Below are 23427 nucleotides of genomic sequence, written 5' to 3' on the forward strand. Positions count from 1 at the left end.
TATTTTTAAATGGAATTAAAAAAAATTAAAAAATCCTTATAAAACCATTTAATTTTTAGTACTTAAATTTTAAAAATTATAATTATTTCATAATAAAAAAAATGAAAATGGTATTAATGCTTAATTTTAAAAAATAAAAAATAATCTTCCTCTCACTTTCTTCTCTTTCTCTTTCTAACATTCCCTCTCCAATCATTCATTTTCAACCTTTTTTTTCAATAAAACTTGGTCCACAAAACACTATTTATTTGAATAATAATATAATTTGAAACTATCAATTCACATAAATTACTTTAATAAAATTAAAACATTAATTAATTAAATGTACTAGGTTCCATCTATTTCTGAACTATATGCAATTAGTTTCCATATATTTATATAATTAGAAATACTTTGATTCAAGTACCCGACCAATTCAGATCACCCAACTGAAGTAGTAAAACTTTAGATAAAAATAGTATTTGGTGAAGTTATTCATAAATAGATGAATAATAGAGAAAACTCACGAAAGAAATAGTAATAATTCATATAAATCACTTAATGGTAAATGCCTTGAATAAATACGAATAACTAATAATCCGGTTATATAGAAAAAAGTAACTATCATGCCTTTTCTGACGAAGCATGGAGTTCTACGGTATTTTTTGTTGGGTCAACCTAGCCTACCCGAAAATATAGTTATGACTCAGTCCTAGCCTACTTCCAACATCATTATGAAAATTAAGAATTGACATTTGTAACCGATATTTGAGATTTTAATTATTAATGTAATATGTATTGTGAATAAATAAGATTTTTTAAATAATTTAAAAAAAAAAACCCGCTAATTCAAATTATGAACTCGATTCGAGTTACTGAAATCACCAAGTCAACCAACTTGAAATTTTGGTTCGGTTCAAAAGATTTTTCCAACCCACAAAATATATAACAAATTACACAAAATGAAACAAACAATTCAAAATAAATTCTTAAAAATGTCCAAATCTATCTATATAAGAATACATAAATCAAATCACAACCCAACATTCAAGCAACATTCAAGCTTAGCAACAAATACCCAAAATGAAAATGAAAATTTTAATTTATCATTTAAAAAATTATAATAATATCAATCATCAGTACTCAAAAGTAAAAACCTATTCGAGTATTAGATAGACAACCAATTTGACGATGATCTAAATAATAATATGGTAATAACTAGAATATTTGTCTAGATCATATATAAAAGAGAAATATTCAGACACGTTGACTTTTTTTTTTGTATATTTTGTCATTTATAAATGATTGACGATAATATTCTATAACTTTTAAAAGAATAAGAACTTTTCTTTTTAAGTTTGTATAATGATGATCAAAATTAAAGAATAAGGATAAAAGATGAAACCAATCTAAATATGGAAATCAATCTTCAAAGATGGGTCAATAAGTTGATTGAAAAGGAAAATGATGTATTCTCCAAATATAATTCAATCAAACGAGTCAGAATTTTTTTTTTTATGTTTATATCTAATAAGCCCTTGAACTTTAAAAAATAAAAATAAATCGATGTATACAAATACAAAAGTTCATAAACCAAACTTTTCATACTACCTCAAATCATCATATGTATAACAAAAACATTTAAAAATAGTGTAAAGCACATAAACTAAAACAATATACTACACGACAATGTATGAAAAGAGAATATTGTTACGAATAACGATCCTCTATAATGGTATGATATTGTCCACTTTGAGCATAAAATCTCATGGCTTCGCTTTGGACTTTCCCCCAAAAGGCCGAATACCAATAGAGATGTATTTCTTACTTATAAACCTATTATCATTCCCTAAATTAGCCAATGTGAGACACCCTCTGTGATGTCCCACATTGGTTAGGGAGGAGAACAAAACACCCTCTATAAGGGTGTGGAAACCTTCCCCTAGCGCGTTTTAAAGCCTTGAGGGGAAGCCTGAAAGGGAAAGCCTAAAGAAGAAAATATCTCCTAGCGGTGGATCTGGATCGTTACACCCTCCCAACAATCATCAATATATATTATTATAGGGCTAGAAACTTTCTCGAAAAAGTAAATGCAACCAATCAAGTGGATGGAAGAGGAGCACTTTGGAAGATCTTTGAGTGGAATATTGAGAAATTTTGTTGAGTCCAATAATAATGGGGCTGAAAAAGGGAATGAAATGGGACCATGGAAATGTTGAGTTTGTAGACTATGGGAGATTGTGCTTGTGTAAAGTTGGTCATGAGAATGAAAATGAAAGGGAAAAAGGGAAAGAAAAAGGCAGAAAGAGTCTTCATTCTTGTTTTGTTTGTCAGAGAGTATCTTTTTGGTTGGTAAGTGAAAATGAAGTGTCGGTGAATACGTGATTTGACAATAACCCTACATCTCCCCAACCCTCATCAATCATCCATACTATAGTGCTAAAACTTATTTTTCAATCGCCTACGTACACTCTCGACTAGGTGTGAACATACGACTACCTACGAAGCTTGGTCTTAACTGATAGAAGTCACCGACAGAAATACAGATATGTTAAATTAGAGATACAAATCTGTCGAGTAATAATGAAGAACAGTAAATCTCATATGCATATACACAACCATATCATAACTTTGCTTGACATTATATCGATCTAAGAATTGATATGAATATCAAAACGAGATTCTATGTGAGTTCTTTATGGCAAGTAAGACTCACTCTTAGCCATCTACTCACCAAGATCTAGGATCAAATTATCACACATGTTGCTCTTTTAGATACAAGAGGAACCTTTTGTTTCATTAAAATAAAACTTCAATAAGAAATAATTCATTTACAATAATTCAATTAACTATTTAGAATGTTTTATCAAACAATAAACAAAATGTTCTTCAAATTATAGGAACCAAAATTTTAATTTAACCGTAGTGGGTAAATAAAACTTGGGATACAACCACTGCCCATATGATCATCATTCATGGTCTGTTCTTTAAAAAATAAATAAATAAAATAAATAAAAATTTATTCACTCCCATATATGAGGTTATATAAATTTTCATACTAAACTTTTAATTCATTTAATTCATTGAGCTAGACACTAAACTTCGTTAAATATTGCAGTTTCTATCTTGTATTCACTTTCACCAATTGTCAAGACTTATAATTTTAACAAAAATTTAACTATGAAGCTATTTTTCTTTTAAATCTTATAAATTTCATACCATGCATAATTTTTACTATCATGACAACTTTTTAAACTAAATTTTCACACAACAAAATTTATCAAGGGGCAATAGTTACAAGCACTTATTCAAGTTTAACCTCAAGTTTAAGGTTAAGATTAAGACAACTATCCAAAGTTAGGGTGTACCTTGGTTACAATTTCACAAATTTTGGGGCTAAAAATCAATTTTTTTTTCTCCTTTTTCAACTAAGTGGAAAGTTGGGCCAAGGAGTGCCTGTCAAATATGACCGATATTTGGGCAAAGCCCTAGGCTAGTAAATTGGATCTTACTTCTAAGAAATAAGATCCCATTTCAATATATTATTTTTCCTCACTTTCATTTTTATTATTTGTAATGCTAATTTAAAAATGACACCCAAAGTACCAAAGGGAAGAGAGGGCAAAACGAAAGAGATTTTAAGATGACAAAAATACAAAATAGAAAGGTTAAAGTTGTTTTCAAATTGTTCATAGAGACAACTCATAGTTTTGAAACAATTCAAGTCACGTGTAATGAGGAGTCCAAATTGTAGGCTGCTTGAGACATTACATTAATAAGTCTCACAACTTTTTTTTAATTTTTTTTTTTTTTTTTTAATCTTTTACGTCTCTAGTATTATTATGATGGATCCCACATGTAATTAAAATTGATTTATTTTTATTCCCCTTTTGGAAATAACCCAACAACATTATTTTCCCCCTTTGCTCAAATATGGAATTGCTTTAGTATATTAGGTGGTGTCTGATTAATTTGGGCATGCTTGATAAAGCTGGTCTTTTGAGTTTTCTATGTTAAAAGCTATTACTCTTGTTTCGAAAGGCGTAGTTTTTTGTTTTTGCTTTTGATCCAAATACGGCTGAGGTGCTTTTGACTCGAGTACTCCTTAGAGACAGTTTTTTGTTTTTGCTTTTGATCCAAATACGGCTGAGGTGCTTTTGACTCGAGTACTCCTTAGAGACACTTTCTCAAGTCGTAGAACTAAATAAACCAACATTTGTTGCTAAACCATCACTAGCTACTTTTTTCCAAACACAGTGGAAGGCTGAAGGATGATTTCCATAGACCATCCATGGAAAAGAGAGAGAAGTGGATTGTGGTGTTTTGAAGTTATGAAATGACCCAAAATGATGAAGTATAACAAAAGCTGATGAATGGAAGGTCACAGCAGGGAGGGAAAGAGTAACTCCCATAGTAATTATATATATGTATATATATAGAGAGAGAGAGAGAGAGAGAGAGTATTCGGGTCAAGTTGTGCATCTCTCGACTATCCTTATAGGATAAGGATTTGACAAGATTATAAAAAAAAAAAAAAAAACTCGTAGGATACTAAATCTTAGGCAAGTAGCCAGCGTGACTTCATCTCATTTCCTTTAAACTCTCTACTATTTAGATTGGTCTTTATTTCATTAGACCAACTTGGCGTGCTATCTCATTTGACCAAGGTTAAATTTTATTCACAACGGAATACAAGATACCTATAAAGTCAGAATACTTATCAAAAGTTCTACTTTAACCAGAATGATAATGTTTCAGTCTGTGATGGTATTTCCAGGCCTCCACATGGGCAAGTTGAAAAGAAAAATGAATGGAAGTTAATGACTATCCACAAAAAGTCAAATTGGGGGTAAGAAGAATGAGATAGGAATATCCCTAAATAGCCTTGACGGGTCCAAGAAGAATGATCTAGTTTGGTAATATATTTGTAATCACTCAAACTTCTGCAGAAAGAAAGTGAGGATTGGCAAATTCAAAGATAGAAATTCAGGAACTTCCAACTTTGCTCATACTATTCCATGGTAGCCTGCTGATACTATTCCAGAATTACTTTTAAGATTTTCACGTGGTCGGTGGGAAGGTTTGATTAGGTGAGTAATGTGGTGGTGGGACAAGGAAACTTGAGGAGAAACAAGACATGTAGTCTAACAGAATTCATTCTCCTTCCCTGTGTATGCTTCATTTTCTCAGAATTTTATGTCTATGCCATGGAATAATATTTGCATGACATTTAAGAATAAAATTAAGAAAGAAGCTGGTACCTTTATGTGAATAGCGTCACTTGCCGCTTGTTCCTGGAAACTTCAGAAATTTGGAGCCATAAAAGAGTATACTAGCCAATCAACCAACTCGTAAATGGAGCCCAAATTCGCTGTAGGTGGCGTCTTAAGCTCTACAGCTTTCGAATCATCTACATAAAATGCAGGGAGCAGTTGGTGAATCTGCTTGAGAAATGCAACAATAAAAAATTCTAGCACAATTACCATGTCATACGCTCATATTTGGCCTTGAGTGCAATCATTGCAGACTATGGAATCCAGGGACAAGGAAGCGAAGCTTTGAAACTGCATGACAAAATGACAGAGAAATCAGAAGTTATACCCAATGAATTAACATTTCTTTCATTGTTTTCTGCTTGTAGCCATGCCGGTTTGATTGAAGAAGGGATCAAGATGTTGCCTGAATACAGAATAAGAACCCAACAGCGAGCATTATGGCATTGTTATCGATCTTCTTGGTCAAATAGGAGAGGTTACAGCAAAGAGTCTCTTCGAGTTAGATCCTACTGGGTACTAGATACTGCTATCTAACATTTATGCTGTGGAGAAGAATTGGAACAATGTAGCAAAACTAAGGAAAAGGGTTTGAAGAAGATGCTTAGGCAAAGTGCGATTAAAGCAGGAAGTGAGGTGAATAGTTCTGTAGCTGATTATACACTACATCCAGAATCTGACCAAATTTATAGGTTGCTAGGAAATTTGAATATTGATATGAGAACCGAAGATTATAGCTCTAATTCAAGATCTTATTTACAAGGCATTGAGTAAATTCTATAGTTAACATTCGATTTTGGGTCTCATACAAGTCAAGTAAACCATTCAAATTGAGTGGTCAACACCTTTAGCCAGTGATTTGATTATGAACCATTTACCAAAAAATAATCCGTCAGTTCACGCAGGATTTCTGCTTTGTGCTTAGATAATGTAAAAACCACAACTAACAATCAGTGGTGGAGCAGAAAAAGAATTCAATTTATTTGCTATTTTTTTATAATTCATAATCTCCTCCTGGTAAAAGGAAAATCTAACCAATATTTCTCTACGGTCACATCGTTTTTTTTACTCCCAAGTGTCGATATGCATGCCTACAGAATATCAGGGCACAGATTAGGCAGGCACATGGAAATATAAACATAATCTAAGAATATATTTTAGCTCAATCGAGTAGAATTTGTAAGCCATAGCAACTGTTGCCAGAGCTCATACAAGTACAGGAGCAGCAAGAAATAACAATACCACTCTGTTCCGAAGTTCTGATTCAGCAGGAGGGTGCGCCCTGCCCACTTGCTTGCGGCTACTTTTCTAATCGTTGCCCTGGATGTCCTTCTCCCAAGGTTTGTTCTTAGTTTCCTTGGAGACTTCAGCACTAGGAAGTTTGTCTTCATCTACTTCTTTACCTTCCTCATCATTGATTCTCCCCATTCGACCCCTGCAATTTTCAATCTCAATCACATAGTTCTCTATTTACAGGTTAATTAAAAGAGAGAGACTCTACTATCATAAAACTAGACACTTTTACATCTTTCATATTACTGGATTTTAAGCCTCTATATCGACCCTTAAGCTTAAACTACCAAGCGATCCCAAAAATGTTAGATCTCAACGAAGCTTCTTTTTTAGTCTAATAAGTTGCGTTGATCTTTCTATGTTTAAGACTTTCAATTCTTAGATCGTCAATTACATGATTAGAGACCCAATCTGAGAATTAAGGGATTAAAGTTCAGACTTGCTAATGAAGGATTAACCAGACTAAATTCATAGTGTCAAAACATTTATGAATGTTTATGCAGTAGTTCTGAATTTTTCTTTCTGGACTACTTTTCCGTAGGTTCAGGCTGACACATGCATGTAGCGAACATTGCTGAGTAAAAAGGTTTTAGTAATGCACGAAAAAAATTTGCAAAAACGAATGCTTGTAAAACAGGAACTAAACAGAGGCAAACAAATAGAAAAGCTAGGTTAAATTGGACTCCTCGACCTTTCCATAAAAGATTTAGTTGGTTGCTTTCTTTTAATCATTCCTCTTTTAAAAAAATTGATCAAAGATATCTAGGTTAAATAGATTTAGCACACAGTAGATACTTTACTGATTTGCACCTTACCCGTATTTTGCTAAGGATCAAATAATCATTACAATATGAAATCAAACCAAAAGAAAAAGGATATTGATGAAGATTATAAACTGCATGGTCCAACTGATACTGGAGAGGTAAGTAGATAAAGAAAAACAGGTGCAGAATACTAATATGAAGATAAACTGCTAACAGCAGCTACTAATATACAATAGTTTGTTGAGGATTATTGGGAGTGAGTCCCACATTGGTTAATTTAGTGGAAGATCATGGGTTTATAAGTAAGGAATACTATCTCCATTGGCATGAGGCCTTTGAAACCCAAAGCAAAGCCATGAGAGCTTATGCTCAAAGTAGACAATATCATACCATTGTGGAGAGTCGTGATTCCTAACATAGTTGTGTGTGTCAATGGGGCTAAAAATGAGCCAGAAAAACGCAAACCTCCAAAGCCTTTCTATTAACTCTCCTTTTCCAATATGTTTATCCAGCAATTCAGGCACATCATCAGGAGTAACATAGCCATACCTAAATTTAAAATTAATGTATATAATTAACCAATTAAGCAATAGAAAATATCTCAAAAAGTTTGTGAAATAATTCCTCATTTGAAACTTGTCTTACCAATGGCCCATGATTCTCCCATCTAGATCTGGACTAAAAACAATCACGTTTCCAGCATACTTGTGTCCACCAATATGTGAACACGCATGTACACAAATCTGATCCTTTAGTCCTCTTAGTTCAATCTCCTCTATAAGTTTTGTAATGAGAGCTGTTCCACATACCCCACATCTCTTATCTCGACTACGATGTGCACATACAAAAATATAAGAGCCAGCCAAAGCATCATGTGCCCCATAAACCTGCTGTTTACCATCCATAAGCACCTTCTCAACAAAGCTCTCCACATCTTCGTCTTTCAGACCCCTGCGTCATGAGTGAGTGTGAGGAGGAGATGGGACATTGTTCATCTTTTAACAGAAAAAGGAACATTGCACAAATAGAATACAAACTTACAGCCAAATTAACTCTAAGAAGTAAAAGTGATAATATGTAGGACAGAACAAAAGAATCCATGATCATAAGTTACGATAATAGCTCAAGAAGTACACATGAAGAAAAAGTAATATAAGAACAACATTAATAACCTTCAGAGTGTTGAATGATGAAAGTCCCACATTTGCTAATTTAGGGAATGATTATGGGTTTATAAACAAAGAATACTCTCTCCATTGGTACGAGGCCTTTTGGGAAAGCCCAAAGCAAAGCTAGGAGAGCTTATGCTCAAAATGGACAATATCATACCATTGTGGAGAGTTGTGTTCATCTAACATGGTATCAGAGCATCATTCTTAACATGGTATCAGAGTCATGCCCTAAACTTAGTCGTGCCAACAGATTGGTAAATCCTCAAATGTCGAACAAAGGACTCCAAAAAGAAAAAGGAGTCAAGCCTCCTCGAAGCTACGAAGGCAGTCAAAAATGACTAAGACTCCGTGCTTTGTTCGAGGGCCAAAAAGAAAAAGGAGTCAAGCCTCCTCGAAGGTACGAAGGCAGTCAAATATGACTAAGACTCGGGGCTTTGTTCGAGGGAAGGTGTTGGATGATGAAAGTCCCACATCGGCTATAATTTAGGGAATGATCATGGGTTTATAAACAAAGAATACTCCCTCCATTGGTATGAGGCCTTTTGGAGAAGCCCAAAGCAAAGCCATGAGAGCTTATGCTCAAAGTGGACAATATCATACCATTGTGGAGAGTCGTGTTCGTCTAACATGGTATCAGAGCATCATTCTTAACACAGAGGCCCTAAAGATTAGCCAGATAATTGGAATTGTATTATAATCTACCATGATTACAGCTCAATTACCTTTTGGAATACAGATTTTAGTTTACATGAACTGCAACAAGTTTAATGCAAATTTCTTTTAGTTTATGAGAAAATAGCCCCAGTCTATAATGAAAACTAAACCAAATCTCCCACCTGTATTTGATCATTTCCGGAAAAACCAATACATCTCCATCTGAATGCTCAGTTCCCTCCCCTGCCTCGCATATCGTCAGCTTCGTCTAGCAAGCCAAAACAAGAAAGAGAAATATAAAATATGATGGCAGAGTACTCAAATTCCATGAACTATAAACAGAATTTTAAATGACAATAATAACAAAACCATCTCATCAACAAAATACACCGTCGTTCTAATTCAATCATAAAAATAAAAATAAAAATAAAAAAAGTGTTGCTAACCTTAACAGAAATTTCGTTTTCACGAGTTTTTATGGCCGAGGAAAGGAGTTTAGGTAGCAGATCAGCGTCCGAGCCATCAACACGGGACGGCCAAACCTCATGACTTCGATAGCAGAGGAACACGTGGCGCTCGTAAGCACCAACGGTTCCGGAAAGGCTTCTCCCATACATCTCCGGCCGACGGAAGCCATACTTCTCGTCTTCGGCAGTTGAAAATGTGGAGACACGGTGAGATTCCGGGGAGTGGAGTAAGATCGGCGACGAGGTTAGGTACGAAGAGGATAGCTTCGGAGAACGGAAGAAAAAGAGAGATTCACACAGATTTTCGCCGACAGATGAAAGGGAACGATTGGGACGCAATAATCGCATATCTCCACTTATTAGGTGGCGCCGCCGTGTCGCCGGGAAGAAAATGGAAAATAAATGCGCGCCTCCGCGGGAGGTGAAATGAAACAAAGAAAATAATATGCGCGGTTGTTTTTATCATGCGATTCCACATTACGAAGTGGACTTTGCCACAGGAGACCATCTAATTATGATGTCAAAATTTTATTTTTTTTAATTTAAATAATATATATATATATAAGTATTTGTGTGTATTATTTATTTATTTAAATTAATAAATGAACATTTCATCTATTTGAATTAATTAAAAATGGTTTTATTAATATTTAAAATTAAAACAAAAAAAACAACAAAACAAACATTCCATCAAGTTAATTTTTTTTTTAAACATTCTGATCGATTTTTACTTAAATGTAATTTTGAGTTTAAAATAATTTTATAATTTCTTAAATAATAAAAGTATTTCTTAAAAACAAGGTATCGTTCCTTCTAGAACAACGTTCTCTTTCGGACCTTTGACCCAATCGATTCAACGAAAAATTAAAAAAAAATTAAACCTACTAACACTTTTAGATCCAGAATTAATGAGAATTCTCCTTATAATTTAGCCTCTGGAAAATTAAATCAAAGTGAAGTCGTACCAGCCCAAGCCCACCATTAGCAAATATTGTCCGCTTTAGCCCGTAACGAATCACCGTCAGTCTCATAATTTTAAAACGTGTCTATTAGGTAGAGATGTCCACACGCTTATAAGAAATGATTAATTCCTCTCCAATCGATATGGGATCTCACAGTCTACTCCTCTTGGAGGCCCAACGTCTTTGTTGACACACCACTCAATGTCTAGCTCTATACCATTTCTAACAGTCCAAGCTCATCACTAGTAAATAGTCCACTTTGGTCCGTTATACATCACTAGCAATCTCACAATTTTAAAATACGTCTATTCGAGAGAGGTTCTCACACCCTTATAAATAATGTTTTGTTCCACCCTACAACCCACGAACACGAACAGAATTATGTCAGTTTAGGAAATCCAACAATTCCATTCCCCAATTTTGATGAATCTTGTGCACATTTTCTCAGACAGGTTTATTATGCAGCAGCAGACACAGCACAGTACACAGTTACTAGGCGAGTTAAAAATAATGAAACCATAGCAGGACACTTCTGTAATCCCCATTGCAATGGGAAAACGAAGCATTGAGGGAGAAGGGAGATTGGTTGAAAGACCCGAAAAAGAAAAAACGACAATAAGATTCAAAAGAAGTCGATCTCTAAATAATTACCTGAAGGCTTCACATCGACTCCCGACGTTTTTTCGCCTGCTGGTGCGTGTGGTGTCTCCATTCTTGAAGAGAAATCAATGGCATCTACTCTTGGCACTTCTGGAGGATTGGCACAGCGGATGAGTGCCCAATTCACGCTCTGGAAGAACGGATGTTGTTTGATCTCGGTAGCACCACGCCTATAAGCGAGACGGTGCTGTGGTTCTTTTACGAGCAAGCCTCTGATCAAGTCCCTTGCTGCAAAGCTCACAGAAGGAGACTCTGGAAATCTCAATGGCTGACCAACCACATTAAACAAAGTAGCTCGGTTCCCAGCTCCCTTGAATGGCGTTCTACCGAACAAAAGCTCGTAGAGAAAGATCCCGAAAGTCCACCAATCCACAGCACTGCCATGACCCTCACCTTTTATGATTTCAGGTGCGAGGTACTCATGTGTACCGACAAAGGACATCGATCTCGCACTTGTGGGCTCAGCAATGAGCTCTGGTAGAGGGCTCACTTGATGATATACTTCACTCTTTGGTTTCGACTTTTTTTCTTTCCTGTGCCTGCTTAAGAAGCGAGGCGTAAAACATGCTGGCTGGATACAATCTGGCTGCATTATGCAAGTCGGCTCAATGCAAGCAGGCTGAGCACAGTAGCCCAAGCTTTTAGATTCTAAACCCGTGTTTGATGACTTAACAAGGGTCGGGGAAACCGCGCATCTAAGAGACAGGTCAAAATCAGATAGCATTATGTGCCCATCATCTCTAACCAACACATTTTCAGGTTTTAGGTCCCTATAGATTATCCCAAGCATGTGCAGATACTCCAATGCAAGAAGAACTTCAGCCACATAGAATCTGAAAAAGTACAGAAAATATCAAGGGAAAAGTTCAAGAATATTGTGGCTTGAATGAGAGATGCTTGGCTCAAAAGCATATAGATAATCAACCATAAACGTTAACATCTAAACGTTCTACCGTGGTAGCCGAGTTAGGAGGACGATGAGAGCAGAAGGAAATACATCGATGTGAGTTTACGTTAATGGAGTTCAAATCTATATCAGAAAGAAGCTAGAAGCCCTATTCGTACGTAAAAGTCGAGCATATATGTCCGTTGGTCCTATCAAGATATTCATGTTTTAGTCGAGCATATAAAACGGCGATTCATACTTGATTCATTAAAGGAGCAGTATGCTCTGGGAAAAGCAAGATAGAGCTAAAGAAAAGGACAGCAATTTCAGACCTTGCAGCATGCTCCGGGAAGAATTTTCCGGGTTGCCTCTGCCTAAGCGCGTGCAAGTCGCCTCCTGGGCAAAACTCCATTACCAAGCAAGAGAACTTCTCTGTCTCGAAGTGTGTATACAAAGTAGGAAGGAAAGGATGATCCAGAGATTGCAATATCTCGCGCTCGGTCTGAGCCCTCAGAAGCTTCTTCCTACTTGCCAAAGCAGCTTTATCCATAACCTTCATTGCAAAATAAGTTTTGGTACCGGTTAACTCCGAAAGATAGACACTACCGATATCGCCACATCCCAGTCTCCGCAGCAACCTGAAATGATTCAGTCCTAACATCCCATCATGAGACCTCACAACTTGCATTGCTTCCCATCTTGTATCATTTGCCTTATGGGGCTTATACATGACATTGCTTAAACTACTCGAGTTGCTCTCATCACTGATATCACTGCCGGTGCTGCCTCGGTAAACACTTGTTTTCCTGCTTTTGTCGAGATCGTAGGAACTTGTGATGTCAATGCTTTCACAAGACTTTTTAATACTGCTTGCACATTCACTGACTTCTGTGTTTGAGAAACTTTGTTTGGCCTCGGCATATAACGTCGTGGAATATAAGCTGTTCTGAGGACTTGGACAAGAAATTTCATCTGGCTGAGACTTTTGTTGATCATTTGTTTTTGTGGAATCTCCTTTCGATGCGTTTAATACTCGATTTCCAGATTGTTCCAAACCACTTGAACAACAATCCTTAGAATCTTCAATACCATGCTTCACAAGAGGTTTTGCTCCACCTCCCTCCAAAGGAACCTTCTTCTGAAAAGAAGTTTCAGTTGATTTATACGAAACATCCGTCGGGTTTACAAGCTCAGATTTCCCCTTATTGGAAACATGTGTATGTTTTTTCACATCCGTTGAACCTTCAAGCTGCGAATCGGGTTGTTTTTTAATACTTACAGAAGAACCATTTGGATGACGAACAGGTTTCTTGGCACAATTCTGAGATGTAACGTAGGATGTCGAAGAACTGGCTTCATCCCTTGATTGTTTAGCAGAAAGGTGGCACGACGAATCGAGAATCCTCACTGTAGATGTCGGGTTCTGAGTTTTAAGTAAAGAACTCATACCATCAACGAGTGACTCCATCAGCAGCTCGGCTCAAGCACTCCCAGGCTAGATCTTAGGGTGTGGTGAATGGGATGCAGCAATTGATCGCAACCATTGTGGTAATTTCTAAAGCCATTGATTACAAAATCTTCAACTTATTAATGTCGTTCTTGCAAACGCCAAATGAATATCTATCTGTCCTGGAAGTTGCAAAGGTCAAATTGATTCAGATACACTTTGAGAAAGATTGAAGATACCATAACCAGAAATCCAAGCAATAAAGGAAAATCCCCAAGATTATGAACAGATTCACAATCAAAGCAAAATCAAAACCTACAAAGTCCAAAGAAAAAAGAAAATCAGGTAAGGTAAATTCTAAATATCTTCGAAATCACACCACAATAACAGATTATTCAATCCGCCGTCCAACAATTTCTACGTTTTCTTCTTCAGAAACTCAAAAACCTCATCTAATTTGCTCCAAAAATCAAAACAAACTCAACTCCAACACTGAACTCGTTTCAAAAGATTTACAAGATGAAAACCAAAATTTCCACTGGTTTCGGCAACTGATTTTGATTCTTCGGAAGTGAAAACCAAAATCAACCACAAAACTCAACAATACAACCCCCAATCTTTAACAATAGAAATAAAAAACAAAAAAACACACAACAAGAGATCCCTAAACATCAACTACACAATGCAGCGGCAAGAAAATCTTTCAAAGCAGGGAGTAAAAAGAAGGCGAGAGAGAGACTCACCTAAAAACGCAACCAAATAGAGGAAAAGCGAAGCAACTTTGCGAGTTCCTTGCTCTTTTTTCCGAGTTTCTGAAGCACTTTCAGATCCGATCCAACACAAGAAAGAAACAGTTCGGATTAGAGGAAGAATATAATAATTGCAAACAGAATAACCTGCAACTTTTGGGTGTGTTCTTGCTGCTGCTTTGAATCTTCCCGTCGATTGAAGAACAAGAAGAAGAGGAGATGAAAGATTCAAAGGAACAGAAAAAAAAAGAAAAAAAAATGAAGCAAAGTTGAGAAGCAAAAGTTACAAATGGCAGTCTTTATCTCTGTGATGTTCCCTCCATGAATATCTCTTCCTCTTGTTCTTAAGCTCTTGTTTTTGTTTAATAATTTTTTTTCAACCGATTCAAATTGTTACGGGCACTCCTGAATTTTTTGTTATGGCCACCTCTTTCCACTTTTTAATTTAAAAAATATTAAATTAATTAAAAAAAACACTAAAATGTTAAATGTTTGAATTTTCTGGCACGGCACGTTTTCTAACGGTTAAGTATTAACTGAACCACTCTCTTGTCGTTCTCGTCACTACACCAGCCTGACTGGACCCTACTCTAAAAACTGTAGATTCAGGCTCGACCTATTGTCGAGTCGAGTGAGTTTAAAGTACGATTTAGACATGGGTCGAGTTAGCTCGACTATTTAATAGTCGAGCCCATCACCCAATTGTTAAGTTTGACTCATGGGTCGAGTTAGTTTCACTCGTCAAACATGTTTTAAGTTAGTGACGAGTTTATTAGGCTCGGCCAATAGTCGAGCCGAGTGAGTTTAAAGTATGATTTAGACATGTGTCGAGTTAGCTCGACATTTAATAGTCGAGCCCATCACCCAACCGTTAAGTTTGACTCATGGGTCGAATTAGTTTCACTCGTCAAATATGTTTCAAGTTAGTGATGAGTCTATTAGGCTAGCTCAATAAGTCGTTCAAACAAGCTAGCTCACTCTTCAAATGCGACCCATATCAAATCAAACGAATGAACGGTATGGGTCGAGTCAAATCGGTCAAACTTTGACTTTGGGGGTCGAGTCGTGCTAGACTTGAGCAGACATTTTGACCGCAAGTCGGTTATCGAAACTAACTAACCTGTATTGAAGGGTTATTAAAGGTAGATACGTTTTGAACCTATGTTCGATAGTCCTCGATAGGTAACAACAACCACGCACGGACTAAGTCTAGCTTTTAAAGTATAACCTTTAGTTGGTATTACTCTTTATTTCGCTCCTAATTTTTGCCCCACTTAATAACCTCATTATTTAATCTGCTCGATTTCGAGTAAAAATTGTTTAATCTGGACAGATGAACAAATATTTTAACGGTTCAGGTATGCTCGTGTTGACAATATTGGCACGTTAAAATAAATATTTCAAAGTCTCGAGTTGTTTATTTATCGAATAATTACTCGTTGAATAATTATAATAATTAAAATGACAACTCGAACATAATTCAAACTTAACTTGTTGTATACTCAACTTAAAAGACCGAATTTAAATTTTTCCACCCTCTGCAAAATAAATACAATAATGAACAAAAATAATTGAAATAAATATTTTAATAATTTTTATTTTAAAAAGAATTATAATTGTTTAATATTTAATTATAGCTATCCATTTACTCCACGAGGTCGGGATTACAGGTACCTATTCTAAATAGAATGGGAATCCCCGTTTAAACAGGGAATGAGGGAGGAAGTAGAGAGAGATTTTTATCCGCTAATTGAACGGGGACGGAAATAAAGATTATATTCCTTATCCTCGACCTTCGATTCTAATAAATCAACGTCCCGTCTCGCTCAAATAACTTTTTAATAAAAATTATATTAAAAATAAAAATTATCCATTTCTTTATATATATATATATATTATTATATTATATTATGTTTGTACACCTGTCAACACGACCCTTTTTAGATCCACTTAATTAAATATTTCACCTAATTTAACAAACAAAAAAGGGAAAAAAACACTGAGATTCCACCTAATTAACAGATTATAATTATTAATTAATTACTTTTTTTTATATAATAATTTTTTATTATTATAGTATTAACCAAAAATTAATAAATAAAAAAAATGTTTTTAAAATTAATACACCTTTTTACGAAAAATAAAAAATAATAAAACAAAAGCTTTAAAAATGTGGTTATAAAGGGACATTTGTTTGGTAGTAATAATAGATTTTCATTTAATAATATTTTAATTTCCAAATTTTTCTTAAAAAGAAAAATAGAAGACACGTGTCACGAGAGGCCGAGATAAAAGGTATTTAATCATTTAATTATTTTCTTATTAGTTTAGGAATAAAATGTTTTGAGAATAAAATATTTTAAAAATTAAAGATATTATTGCATTCTCGTGTAAAAATTCAATAAAATTAATATCGATGAACTTTACATTAAAATAAATTATGCAAAATAGTGAAAATTTATTAAAAAATATTGGGTATATAGATTCTCGAGCATGGTGTTGAATAAATGTTAGGGTCAATTCAACCGTATTTTAGTGGATAAGATATGAACTATCGTTAGGATCAGGGTCAATCTGATCATAGCTTAGTGGATGATAATATGTGAACTACTGTTAGGATTGGGATCAGTCCGATCGTAGCTTAGTGGATAAGATATGAACCATCGTCAGGGTTAGGATCAACCGAACATAGCTTAGTGGGTAAGATGTGAACTACCATTAGGGTTAGGATCCATCAACCATAGTTTAGTGGACAAGATATGAACTACAGTTAAGATTAGAATCAGTTCGATTGTAGCATAGTTAATAAGATATGAACTATCGTTAGGATTAGTATCAGTCTGTTCATAGTTTAGTGGATAAGATATGAACTACCGTTAGGATTAGTATCAGTTTGATCATAGTTTAGTGGATAAGATATGAACTACCGTTGGGATAAATATCAGTCTGATCGTAGTTTAGTGGATAAGATATGAACTATCGTTAGAGTTAAAATCAATGTGATCGTAGCTAAATAAGATAAAAAAAAAAATTGGGTTACTCTCAGACAAAAAAAAAGGTTAAAAAAAAAATCACAATTATCATAGAAATCAAAATTAATATTAATTTAGAAATATAAATTAATTTTTTTATAAAAATATAGATTTAATGCATTTTTATTGTTAGGAGAAAATAATAAATGTAATACATTACAATATATATATATATATATATATATATATATATATATATATATATATATATATGAATTAACAAAAACAAATAATTTAATGAATTATTTAATTGCATAAATTTTTTACAACTATTATTGTTGCTTGTTCTTGAATATTTAGCATTATGGTTTCAACTATGCAAAGTAATTTAATTTCTATTAATATAATTTGTTACGACTATTATTGTTGCTTGCTTATTCTCTCATGACTCGAGACTCGAGGATACATCAACGTTGTCCGCTAGTTTGAATTTCTCATGGTTGACTTGTTTGCTGGGTTAGAACAAGTGTCGCACAGTCGTTGTCCCCCCACTGCAAGAGTACGATTGTAACCATCTACCCGGGTTATATGTTATCAAAGTCGTTGTTGCCTACTCATTTTTAGCTTATAACGTTGATTTCTTTCTTGTTTTCAACGTATTTTCTCGCTCACATTTTCTAAAATATTTTTTTAAAACGTGACCGAAGCTCAAGCATACGCCGACATTGTCTGTTTCTCGCAGATGACGTGTTCTCTAAGTTAGAATAAGTGTCGTACAATCGATGTCCCGTTGCTGCAAGAGTGCGATTGTGACAAGAATGTGTGTGTATATATATATATATATATTAATAATTTTCCAATTGTATTTAGATTAAAAATAAAATAAAACTCACAAATTAATATTAATGTTAATGTTAATCACATGGTGATGTGGAATAGAAAGTAATTAAAATTAATAATAATCATTAAGTTCTTGGCGGGAAACCACATGCTCGCACGTGAACAGAACGACCAAGCACGTGGTCGGCTGTAATCCCGTACGGCGCGTTTCATTCTAACAAATCCGCTTAATAAATATATTATTTACTTATATTTGTTTTTCCTAATAAATACTTTACCCTTATAACTTTTAATATTAACAAATCTTTGAAAGGGCCCACATCCCAAGGGCAAACTCGTCTTTTCATATTGGAGGGAAAATTTTAGTTATTTACTTATATTTTATTTTAACATTTAGAGGTCAGACTTTCAAATCTTCATTTTACATTTATTCTACTAAAAAGATTATTCCGACCTAATAATTGGGATAAAAAAACACTGTTGCTAATGAGATACAACTAAAGCAATCGAGAGCCGAGAGGTGCACCTAAAGCAACAATATATTCTAAGGATGTTGCTAACACTGAAACTCCGAACCGACAATCATATAGCCCTCGAGCTGATAATGGAGTTGGAATGGGTCGGGATAAACTTCCAGGTCTTTTATTGTGTGTATGATGTCCATGCCACGAAACCTTTCTTCTAGTAATCGATCTCTTAATTTGACATATTACACTCACGACTATGGTCTTATCTCGAGCCCACCTTCGAAAACCTACAATTCTTCTTTACACATGTTCTCGAGTAGGTGACTTTGAAAGTCGAACTCAACATTTCCATAACGATCAGGTAGCTCAACATCTCAATTGCTTATCTCGAGATTCAGAAGAAAGGTGACAAAGAATCGATCATTCAAGGTAAGTATCATCATCCATCAATTTGAGCTTATTTTCCAATAAAAGTTTAACCAAATATTTTTAAAAAAAAAAAAAAAAAAAAAAAAAAAGAAGGTCCAACGTGTCAGGGGTAAAATGGTCTATTCACAGGAGGCGCCCCCATAGCAATAATGTTTTGTTGATAAAGCCGCCCTAAGAGGAAGGAAGTGGGGCCCAGAGTGTCACGCTGGCAGTGTAAAAGCACGAAGGTCATAGGTGGTTGCGGAGTCCTTATGATGGCTGTATTTTTATTTTTTATTTATTTATTTTATTTTATTAATATTTTTTTAATTTTAAAAAATTAAAATTAAGTTCATAGTATCTATTAATTTGTGAGTTGGAATTTATGTCGGTCGAAATTTTGAAATTGTTTTATTTTTTTTTTATTTAAATGAGTTTTAAAATAATTTTTTAGAATGTAATTTTTAAATATTATAATAAATTCCTTGGAAATATATTAAATTAGTTGGATAATGCTTTTGTTTTTATTTCTTCTTTCTTTTTATAAAAATAATATATTTTCTTTCCTAAATAATTTTTCGTCAAAAAAAAAAAATTATTATACTCTTAAAAAAGTTTTCCTTCGTCTTAAAAATAAAATTTAACGAATATATAGTAAAAAATTAAAGATCGAATAGAAACAAAATGAAAAGAAAAAAAGAAAAATAAATAAGTTCAGGTTCGAGAGATTCCAACAATGATAATTGTTTCTAGTAGATGGGTCGCTTTTCGCTACTTGAACACTATGCAGAGCAATTCGCACGTGTTTCAACTCTTAAAATTTCGATAATACCCTTACCTCGTTTTTATTGGTGTAGCTCCCAATAATTTATCGGTCGAGCACAAAAAAAAAAAATAATAATAATAATAATAATATATTTAATGGAATTGATAATAAATTGAAAGAAAAGGGTATGGATGGAGACCATACAAAGACATGCTTTCCTGTAAAATGGAAGATCGTAACGTGGGGCCCACTAAATGCCTCAACTTTGACTATATAAAAAATAATTTATGTTTTATTCGTTTTTTTTTTCATTTTAATCCTTTCTATTTTATTTTATATTTCATAATTAGTTTATTATTTGTTTTTTTCCTTTTTAAAAATATTTTCTTGCAATTTTATTAAGAATGAATTTTTAAAAATATGTATTAATATAGCACAATTATTCCCTAAATTTGATAAACGAAAATAAGTTTTGACAAACTATATTTTTATTTTTTAAAATTTTACTTTAAAAAATAGATAAAATAAAATAACTTAGAAAGGTAAAATAGTGGTTAATAAACTAATAATGAGAAAGTGATATTAACCCGTTTAGTTTCTTTCTCGAAAAAAAAAAAAGTGAAGAAGTCTATGTAACATTAAACGAGCGTAAGCCCATCCCTACAAGATATTGTTTATTTTGGCCTATTTTGACCTATTATGTATTGCTGTGAGCCTCATAATTTTAAAACGCATTTACTCAAGAAAAGTTTCACACCCTTAAAGAACGGTTTTGTTCCCTTTCCACACCCTTAAAGAACTGTTTTGTTCCCTTTACACCCAACCTCGGATCTCACATCTACAAAAACTTTAGCAATGTTCAGCTAGCTCGGTATCCTACCACCAATATTAACATCATTAAATGCAAGCAACTAAATTAAATTGTCTAAATCATCAAAGACTAAAACATCTATTCAATCTGATATTGATCGACATCTTATGTCGTCGACTCTAAGGGTAGTGGTTGATCGAGAATTTTCGACCCGAAACTAAAACGTGGACCAAAGTGCCCCCAATGATTGAAACAATCATTTTTTATTTTCATTCTCTAAAGGGTGGGGATGGTGAGAGAGAAAGAGAGCATCTCAACAAATCTGAGTAAATTTAACATCAATCAAAATTGTTTTGATTTTGTCGCTTATTTTTTGTAAGAAAGTTTTAATTAGTAGATTTGAAATGACAAGGTTTGGTCGTGTTCAAATCAACTTCAATGAACCATAAATAATAATGCATTTCAATCATGGGTTTTGAACAACTTCTTATAAATTAACTTGTATTAATTTCAAAGATTAAGAAATTAATGTTGTTCAATTACAGATCATTACTTCGGGAAGCTTTTAATTCATCAAACTCACCTATTCCCGTCACCACTTACAATTAAAATCTTCGGGAGAGATCCTGCTCTCAAATAGAAAGAGAAAACATATTTTTCCGTTAGATAAATGAGACTGAGATATATCCCCTCTCCCACTTAATATATATATATATATATATTATAATTCAAGAAGCATAGATAGCGTTTAATCTTTCTAAATTTCTAAATGCTCGTCAACGTTTATCATCAAGATTACAACCGTTACTTAACTTAAACTAGATAGCCTTTGGATATATCTTTCAAGACAAAAGGAAACAAAATAATTGCCATATTCTTGTACGTAACTCGATGTTCGTATCATATGCATGCATGTATGCATACACAAACTTCGAAATATGTCTAATAATCCTGCGTGAGTCCATATATACCCGAAGTTCAATGACTCAACTAACTTTAATAACGGGTTAAGACATATATTCTACGTTTTAAAATGCCTAATAAACCTATTTGTATATCCATATACATTCGCAAAGTTCAATGAGTCAACTAACCTACAACAACTTAAGATATGTACTCGATTATTCTCGATCGAGTAGTCAGAGATTTGAATCCTGCACACTCCCTACCCACGTCTTCTAGAACTTGAAAAAAAAACTTTCAATGATTCAAAGATATCGAGATGTCTAAATCTGTCGTTCTACTTTTACTTCGACCTATTTGATCGAGTAGTCAGATATTTGAATATGGTAGGCTCCCCACCCACGTCTTCTAGAACTAAAAAAAAAAAAAATTCGAAAATATCGAGATGTCTAAATCTGTCGTTCTACTTTTACTTCGACCTATGGTTAGGATATGTATTCAACATATTCTTGATCGAGTAGTCAGAAATTTGGATCTTGTACGCTCCCCACCCACTCTCTTCTAGAACTTTAAAAAAAAAAACTTTCAATGATTCGAAGATATCGAGATATCTAAACCAGTCGTTCTACTTTTACTTCGACCTATTCTAGAAAAAGAACTCATAGCAGCAAGAAACGAGTAAAGATTCAGAATGGATAGTTCCAGAACTGACCTCTATCTGATGTGGTGTTTTTACAGGTGGATTCTGCACAAAAAACAACAAAGAAACACAAACAAAAATAAAAAAATCAAGAACAGGGAAAAGAATCAAGAAGACTGAACACAACAGAGGTACATTATTATAGGCCAAGAAGATAATGTTAGGCTGAAATCTCGAACAGCCTGCAAAACAAAGGCCTACCATCCATCTTCAGCAGTGATAAATGAGAAGAAACAAAAAAATATGGCAAAAATATGATGGGAACAAGTCATGTGGCATATGGTATGGTCTTGATTCATGGAATTTGAGGAGGGGGTATTACCACAAACAGTATACTATCAAAGGATGTCGGGACCATGCGAAATCGACTCCTCATACCAACAGACATCTGAAAAAGAACAATGATTGAAATTTAGTTCCAGGTAGAGATCATCAATCAAGCTTTGCCTATTCATTACATTCTAGAATTGAAAATGCAATGTCCAAACTCCTTGTTCATAACCTGATAAGACAGTTCGAGCGATTACGTGGTATTATTGAAAAAGTCGAACCACCAACCGATGAATTATTGGGGGTCGTCACTCACGCTGTCGTTGATCTCCATTCGGGTATGATCATTATGATGAATAGTCTTGAAAAGCATCCCTCCACTTTGATTCTTGGCTTTATAAAAGAAGTGACAAAGGTCAGTCGCTAAAAATGGAGAGGACAGCCACAAACACAAGAACCATACTCATCGAAACATTACCTGTGCCTTTCGCATTTGATCTTAGGCAACTTTCATATGACTATCACATGATGAAGCTTAAAGAACCATCCCTGTTTTAACTCAAGAATCTAATCGCAATTGGCCTATCAATGATGACTATTTCATCAAACTTAATAATGGCCTATCAATGATGACTATTACATTATACTTGCATAAGGATACAGTCACATCATAGGGGGCGGTGCTTAGAGCATAGCCATACGATGAGTTCGGCTTCCTACATCGAAGGTACCCTAAACCATTTTTTGTTTTAAAAAAGTTCGCACCGATCCAAGCCCGAACTTTGGAGACTATCCACATAATTGACGAGTCAATTCACATCAATTACATCAAAGAAAAAGAAATCAATCCTGTTCACAACATTGTAGAAGGAGCAGCAATCAATGAGTAAGAAATTCAGTGGCCAAGAAGAGAAACTTACAAGGATGATGGCAGAGACTTTAGAGAGCAATTATCATGACATCTCTCTACTGAGAGTTGCGAGT

At 34.2% G+C, this 23427-nt stretch overlaps 2 protein-coding genes and 1 long non-coding RNA gene across 8 annotated transcripts; all 3 read right to left on the reverse strand.

Annotated features, from left to right (window-relative positions):
• Window positions 1–3388: 3388 nt before the first annotated feature.
• On the reverse strand, window positions 3389–10034 carry LOC111435301 (altered inheritance of mitochondria protein 32-like). Of its 4 annotated transcripts, none has more exons than XR_002709065.1 (7): window positions 9582–10034; window positions 9318–9403; window positions 7955–8260; window positions 7775–7858; window positions 6495–6687; window positions 5473–5543; window positions 3389–5389 (listed from the first exon to the last, which is right to left on the reverse strand). XR_002709065.1 is itself a non-coding variant. In XM_023072746.1 (5 exons), the coding sequence occupies exons 1-5, from the start codon at window positions 9948–9950 to the stop codon at window positions 6561–6563; spliced, it is 972 nt and encodes a 323-aa protein (XP_022928514.1). In that variant the 5' UTR covers window positions 9951–10034; the 3' UTR covers window positions 6210–6560. The 4 variants fall into 4 exon arrangements, 1 of the variants encoding a protein (XP_022928514.1); XR_002709063.1 differs by having other exon boundaries at window positions 5463–5543; XR_002709066.1 differs by lacking the exons at window positions 3389–5389; window positions 5473–5543 and adding an exon at window positions 6210–6343.
• A 918-nt stretch (window positions 10035–10952) lies between these two features.
• On the reverse strand, window positions 10953–14670 carry LOC111435317 (protein kinase PVPK-1-like). 2 transcript variants are annotated; one of them, XM_023072771.1, is made up of 3 exons: window positions 14454–14670; window positions 12443–13739; window positions 10953–12057 (listed from the first exon to the last, which is right to left on the reverse strand). In XM_023072771.1, exons 2-3 carry the CDS (start codon window positions 13576–13578, stop codon window positions 11187–11189), a joined length of 2007 nt encoding a protein of 668 aa, XP_022928539.1. In that variant the 5' UTR covers window positions 13579–13739; window positions 14454–14670; the 3' UTR covers window positions 10953–11186. The 2 variants fall into 2 exon arrangements, with proteins under 2 accessions (XP_022928539.1, XP_022928537.1); XM_023072769.1 differs by having other exon boundaries at window positions 14301–14670.
• Window positions 14671–21352: 6682 nt separating this feature from the next.
• LOC111435323 lies at window positions 21353–23096 on the reverse strand. Of its 2 annotated transcripts, none has more exons than XR_002709068.1 (4): window positions 22922–23096; window positions 22676–22836; window positions 22115–22561; window positions 21353–21826 (listed from the first exon to the last, which is right to left on the reverse strand). It is a non-coding gene; the product is annotated as an uncharacterized LOC111435323 (long non-coding RNA). The 2 variants fall into 2 exon arrangements; XR_002709067.1 differs by having other exon boundaries at window positions 21953–22561.
• Window positions 23097–23427: the final 331 nt, after the last annotated feature.

The sequence above is a fragment of the Cucurbita moschata genome, unplaced genomic scaffold (genome assembly GCF_002738365.1).
Source record: "Cucurbita moschata cultivar Rifu unplaced genomic scaffold, Cmos_1.0 Cmo_Scf00048, whole genome shotgun sequence".
NCBI lineage: Eukaryota > Viridiplantae > Streptophyta > Magnoliopsida > Cucurbitales > Cucurbitaceae > Cucurbita > Cucurbita moschata.